The sequence below is a fragment of the Echinops telfairi genome, unplaced genomic scaffold, assembly GCF_000313985.2.
Source record: "Echinops telfairi isolate 266 unplaced genomic scaffold, ASM31398v2 ScPeMD7_7475;HRSCAF=8513, whole genome shotgun sequence".
In the NCBI taxonomy this organism is placed as follows: Eukaryota; Metazoa; Chordata; class Mammalia; order Afrosoricida; family Tenrecidae; genus Echinops; species Echinops telfairi.
The window spans coordinates 7,788,730-7,795,715 of record NW_022111379.1 but is presented as its reverse complement, the minus strand read 5'-3'; the positions used below and the strand labels follow the sequence as shown (position 1 = coordinate 7,795,715).

The 6,986-nt window shown below is 44.8% G+C and overlaps 1 protein-coding gene across 2 annotated transcripts in view; it reads right to left on the bottom strand.

Moving 5' to 3' along the window:
• Positions 1 to 808, bottom strand: part of BBS4 (Bardet-Biedl syndrome 4) — a 51,405-nt gene extending 50,597 nt beyond the window's left edge. For both annotated transcript variants that reach the window (XM_004712019.3, XM_045285779.1), the window contains exon 1: positions 601 to 808. In XM_004712019.3, coding sequence (XP_004712076.1) covers positions 601 to 624 — 24 coding nt within the window. In that variant the 5' untranslated portion in view covers positions 625 to 808. The remainder of the gene's footprint in view (positions 1 to 600) is intronic.
• Positions 809 to 6,986: the final 6,178 nt, after the last annotated feature.

Genomic DNA, 6,986 nt, shown 5'->3' with positions numbered 1-6,986 from the left:
TAACTAAACCAGTCTAATAAACGGGCCGAATAGGTTTTGAAATCCAGTAGTAACACAAGGCAGTTAAGATTTCACACGTGAAGCTTTTTACAAATTCTCAAAAACTGGGCCATCTGAATTTATCGACGGCGTTCTCCACCAGGAGTTCCATAGTTTATTCAACGCCAAACCCTGCCGCTGAATCGCCACCAGTCCTTTCCCCACTTGATCACGACAAAGAAAACACGGTTCCACTCAACCGGCAGAAGCCTGTGACGCTGTAGCTTTCCTGGTTTTGTCAAACTAAATCCCTAATTCGCGGGATTCACAGGAACTGTCTCTGTGGGCCTGCGTCCGCTGCAGACCTCGTGACACCGAGCAGAAGGGCTTTGAGGAAAGGCCATGACTGAGGAGACCTGGCTTGGCCGCTCGGCGAAGCCGACTCGGGCTGTCCGAGGCTGGGGACCCCGGGAGCGGGAGCCGGCCGCAGGCTCTCCCCGGGAGCGGCCGCCAGGGTAAAACAGTGGAAACCCATGCCCAGCGCCCGCCAGCGGGCCAGGCCGCCATCCCCGCTCTGCCCTGCCCAGCGGCTGCGGCGCCAAACACAACCTGGGCGCTTACCGTCGCGAGCCTCTCCTCAGCCATCTTGGCTCCGCCCACCGCGGCGCGAACGGAAGTCGGCGTTTCCCAGACGACGAGGCAAACGGAAGTCGTGAGACCGAGGCTGACGCGTCGGGGCTTCAGCGGGAAAGACAGGGTTGTAGGTTTCCTGCGACGGCGGAGAAAACCAAGCTCGCAGTCCGCCCCTCCAGCAGGCGTGGCTCGGAAAGGAGTCAATGGGGGAAATGCACGGCTAGTGTTTCTCTTTCTTCGGCGTAGCCCACCCCGAGGGCGGGACGCTGCAAGGGAAGCCGGGAGCGCGCGGTGGGCGTGGCCAGACTCTCCCTCCCAGTGTCCGCCCCGCCCGGCTCCGGTTCCGGCTCCGCCCGGCAGGGGCATGACATCCACTCCGGGATTGCCGGCTCCCAATCCCAACCCGCGCGGTGGGCGTGGCCAGACTCTCCCTCCCCGTGTCCGCCCCGCCCGGCTCCGGCTCCGGCTCCGGCTCCGCTCAGCAGAGCCTTCACACCCGCTCCGGGATTTCCGGCTCCCAGAGGTTTTTACCGTACTTCCCACCCCTTTTCTTGGCTGTCACTATCCAACTGGTACCCGGTATCCTCGGCGTCCCACTCGTGTCCACGCCATTTCGTAAAGCCACGCCGTTTGAGCCACAGGCTGGTTTTGTTTGGGATATCTTAAAATCTTGAGATTTCGTCAGAACCCCGGAAACCCGTTTTCGGGACAAACAGGCGACAATAGGCCTGCGATAAAATGAGGAATAGTGGCTGCGACTTTAAGCGTATATTCGCCATTTTGGCACGGTCCTCACTTCCCAGCCATTTTCTGTTTTATCTATCGGCCCCGGGGATGGGGAATGGAATTGCTCCATTTCGTGAATGAGGGAAAAACGTGGGCTTTGGAGACAAACACGAGTTTTGACCCAGACTACTGTGTGTCCTGCTTGCTTAGTGGTTATGCATTGGGCTGCTAGCTGCAAGGTCAGCGGTTCAAAGCCACCAGCCACTCCCCAGAAGACAGTGGAGGCTTTCTACTCCCATAAAGAGTTTAAGTCTTGGAAATACAGGGGCAGTTTCTACCTTGTCCTGTAGAATCGGTTTGAATTGAAATCAACTCAATGGCAGTGAGTGTACACTGTGTGATCTGAGCCAATTTTAGACTGACCCTTACTCATTCAACAAGTTCCAGAACTATTCGATAAACAAACAACAAAAAATCTGCACTTGAGGACTAACCTTAGGGTAGGGGTGAGGAAATTCATAACAAAGTTATGAATAAGCTATTCACTAACTAAATACAAATGAATAAAAAATATGAAATACTTTCTCATGGAAGAAAACATGCAAATTAAAGTTTCTATGAGATACCACTTTCCACCTCTTCTGTTGGCAAAGAAGCAAAATTGTCAATGATCAAGTTGTGAGGAAATGTGCATTCTTCATCCGGGGCTACTTGGAATATGAATTGCTATAACTTCTGCGCAGAGCAATTTGGCAATAATTACCAAAATTTTAAGTGCACATAAGCTTGAACAAAGTCAGTTCAAGGATTTTATTCCATATGAATTAATGGGGGAAATGACTTACATGAAAGTTATTCAGTGCGGCATTGTTTTAACAGCCAAAGCATGAACACGCAAAAACTAAAATCACTACCATCCAGACAATTCCAACACATAGTGACCTACAGGACAGGGTAGAATTGCCCCACTGTGTTTTCTGAGAATGGGAATAGAAAGCCTCGTCTTTCTCCCATGGAGTGGCTGGTAGTTTGGAACTGCTGACCTTACGGTTAACAGCCCAATGCAGAACACACTACCCACCTGAAACCAATGTAAATGCCCAACAGTGGGTAGTGGGGGAGAAGAGTGTAAATTATGGTTAAGTCCATGCTATGAAATATAGTGCAAATGTAAAAGAAAAGCATCTATTAATGTACTAAAATAGAAGGATCATACTATTAACTGCAAAAAAATTAATATAGCAACTATATTAATAAAAAGTAAAAAGATATTGTCTACAAAATAGCTTGTGTACTTGAAAAGCATCTCTGGTAATGTACTCAACAGCAGGAGGACAGGAGAGGGAAAACCACTTTTTACTCTATCCATTTGGTAAAATGTTGAGTGTTTTACCTTATGAATTATTACCTTTTCAGTAATAGTTTATTGTGAAAAGTATAACATAAATCCTAAGAGGGAGAAATAGAGAGTAGTAAGAACAACTAACAGGGAGTTCCAATCTAGACCTGTTTGGACAGGAAATTTTTCCCTGAGTGATCTTAACAATGAAACTGAAAGCTCAAGGCACAAACTCGTGCAAAGGCCCTGAGAGTGGGAGTGTTTGGCCTGTGTGAAATACTTGTACAGAAAGACAAGTATGGCTGGACAAGAGAAATGGGGAAGAGAGCTGCTTGTTAAAGATAGAGTCTAGTAGTACACACTAAAGCCATGCCAGAGATTTGATTCTAAGGGCAGTGGGAAAGCACTAGAAGTTTTAAGCAAGGGATATGTTGTAGGTAGATGATATGAAAGTGTAGGGAGGACTCCAACTGGTTGATCAGGCCACAGCCTGATGATGCCTCCTTGGGAGTGTGGCCTTATAAGGAGGACCCTCGGAACCTTCCTCTCGCTCTACTTCTCCACCTTCCTACTTGCTGGTCCTCTGCTGCCAACACTGAGAGCTGCTGCCACCCTACCATGCTTCCATTGACTGGGTCCATCCGACCACGCTGCACCCACCAGCCTGGGATATTCCTGCCTCCAGTTCATCCTTCTGAGTCATTAACATGTGGCTACGTGAGTCTGAAGAGGGACTTAAAGACTAGCATCAGATTTACGAACTGGGATGCTGTCTTGATACATAATTATTGTTATAAAGCTTTCTTATACATACACGAGCTAGCAAGTGGAGAATGAATTGGAAGGAAACGAGACTAATCTAGGTGATAGTAGATCAAAGTATGCTGTAAAAGAGACGCTAGTAAAACAGTTCCCTTAGACTAAAATTATGGATAAAAAAATTAATGGACTTTAAAGGCATTTAGGAGTCAGAACAAACATGAATGATGGGTAATGAAATGGGGTTGGGGGTGCAGTAACAAAAAGATAGGCAGGTTTTTAATTTAAGCTTCTGGTGAATGGTTTGGCCAATTACTGAGATGGAAAGCCTGAGGAAAGTAGCAGATGTTGGTGGAAAGCTCTCAACCCTGCTTCTAAATATATAAAATCTTCCTGAAAGGGGCCCTTTAAGAAATAAGTGGTATTCGTTAGGTCCATGTTATTTTCCAGGAAATAGAAGCTGTCATTATTATTATATGACTTTAAATCTCTTCTTTGATCACCAAGTCTTTGGAGGAAGACAGCGAACTTTATATTCAAGGCTTTTTTTCATAAGAAAGTGCATTGGTTTCTCAAATTGTAATCACCAATCTAAAGGTGCTTTCTTTACGCAAATACATAGAAAAAAATCTTATTCTAACCTGTTATCTTTGCAGGAAAATCTCAGAAACCACATAAAGAATGTTATTTGGATAGACATGCGCTTTCGTGTCCCTTAGGAAAATGCGCTGGTCATCAGGATTGGTCCAGTCAGAAAGCCAGGCAAGGCATTCAAAACAAAATGGCACCTAGCATTTCCCCCAAGATAAGGGGTGAGGACGAAGGGAGAAATCAGACATCAGTAACTTTTTAACATCCCCTATGTAGATTGAGTCTTGGTCGTGTAATGGTTATGTGTTGGGCGCATACCACATGGTCAGCAGTTTAAAACCACCAGCTGCTCCACAGGATAAAGACAGGGCTTTCTAATCATGTAAAGCATTATCATCTTGGAAACCCACAGGGGTAGTGCTACCTTGTCCTATAGGGTTGAGAATCAGAATTAGATGGTTTTCTGTTCTATGAAGATTTACAGCCTCAGAAACCCTAAATAGGGTTGCTATGAGTCAGAATTGACTTGATGATAGTGGGTTGTTTTGGTTTTTTATATGTACATAAAGAAGGAGCTGTAGTTGAGTTCATAGATTTAAAAATCTTAATATGTCACATTTTTGCTAAGATTTAACAGATTTGTTCTGATACCACTTGCAAGACAATTCTTTAGCACCTTCTGCCTCATTTGAAATGCCGTCCCCACCAATCCCACACCACCAAGTTTTAAGAGCCCAGCCAGTGTTATTTAAAATATTCCTTTAAAGCAGTGTTCCTCAACCTTCCTAATGCCGCGACCCTTTAATACAGTTCCTCATATTGTGGTGACCCCCCAACCATAAAATTATTTTCATTGCTACTTCGTAACTGTAATTTTGCTACTGTTAGGAATCAACAACCCCTGTGAAAGGGGTCGCGACCCACAGGTTGAGAACCACTGTAGGAATCAACATCCCCTGCGAAAGGGGTCGCGACCCACGGGTTGAGAACCACTGCTTTAAAGTAATGACTCCTCAAAGGCCTTCCTGTAGCATTTCTAACACACCTGTGGTAGTTACATAATTCAACTTGAAGATATATAATTGTAGGGGTGGAATTTAGCCTGTCAATTAGGTCACAACCTGATGGTGATGTCTTGTGGGCGTGGCCTTCTCATAAGGAGGGTCCTGGTAACTTCACCAGCTCTCTCTTCCGCTTTCGCCTCCTTGCGCCCCTGGTTGCTGCAAGCCCTGTGATGGCAGCCACTGCCATTGGATCCACACCAGTCTGTGATCTTGCATTCTACATCACTGCATGTGGCTGCGTGAATCTGAAGAGGGACTTACGGACTTGATATGGTTGGGCTGGGATGTTTGCTGATATCTAATTACTTCTTGATATAAAACTCTGTCTTACAGATATATTGAGTGTCACTCAATTTCTTTCCCTATAGTCAACCCGGCATAACACATTACCCATTTGTGATACTACAGATATGCATAATGGTGCTGTGGGCATATACTGCATTTATGAGAAAATACTGGGAACAATGCAAACGTCCATTATGAAGGACTGTTTAAAAAACCAAGTATATTCATACTAGGGCATAGTATATAGACTGTAAAATAAGGGAAAATATTTAAGTATGTTTTTGTCAACACAATCTTTAGAATAAATCAAAATCAAAAGTAGCGATGATACTTGTCTCTGTGGAAGGGGTCTGAGAGATTCGGCCTCAGGAGGGAGGCAATCTGCTCTTTATTGTGTACTATTCGAAAAATTTAGAGTTTGTAATACCCATATGTTTTTTCATTGAAAAAAAAACTAGATGCATAGGAACAGTTGTGAGGATGGCGCAGGACCAGGCCGTGTTGTGTTCGGTCGTGCCAACTCAGTGGCACCTAACCACAACAATACGGAATCAGTTTTGACCCACGGTGACCCTGTGCACACCACCACTTGTCTGTCAGTTTGTTGTGCTGTGGGGACTTGTGTGTGACTCTGATGCTGGGAGCCATGTCACTGGTCTTTCAAATGCCAGCAGGGTCACCCAAAGTGGACAGGCTCCAACAGAGCTTCCAGAAGATCAGACAATGAAGGAGGACTCAACTCCCCGCTTGGAAGGAAGTAGCCACTGAAAGCCTTATATTTATGTATGTGTATATACATTAATACATAGGTGTGTATATATATGACAAAAAAAGAAAAAAACCTAGTTAATAAAATGTGTAGTTAATACTTCTGTTTTCCCTTAAATTTTTTTATTTAGTCATTGTTGAGTAACTAAAACCATTTTAAAGTCCCCAATACTGGGATTTACTTTTCATTTGGGTACAGAAGTCATAGAGAACATCTCAAAACTCTCACTGTCATTGAGTCAATACCGCCTCAGAGCAACCCCCGATGGATTTCCAAGGCTGTTTATGGGAGTAGAAGGCTCAGCCTTTCTCCCAAGGAGCTGCATAGAGAACATAGCAAGAAATAATAATAATAATAAATCCAGATTCGTTAGAAAATAAAAAAGATATTTTTTAACTAGTCAGAAATTTGAAGAGACAAAGACACCTAAATGAGTGGAGCACCAGAAATTTCCAGGTCCTTCACAGGAGAAAATAAACCAATGACCACTCACACTCCTGCGGGGACTACATGCTAGGAGCAATCATAATGATGGGAGTAAAGAAAAATCAGCTGAAATGTATCCAACTGTTTAACAGTTGGGACCCAACGACCCATAGTCATCAAGTCAATCTCCACCCATCGGGTTCCCAAGGTGAGCAACCTATCCCTCCGACATTGTTGGAATTTCTCTACAAAATCTTAGGAGCAAGTTAGGCAAAAGAATGGGAGAAACATGCCCCCACACTTGTCCCCAGTAATAGAAACACCTGGCAGCTTGACTGTGAAGCAGGCTGGCTGAGGAAAAGTCTGAGCTCCAGAATTTTACCAGTGTCCCAAAACTCAAGCTCTGCTGAAGGAA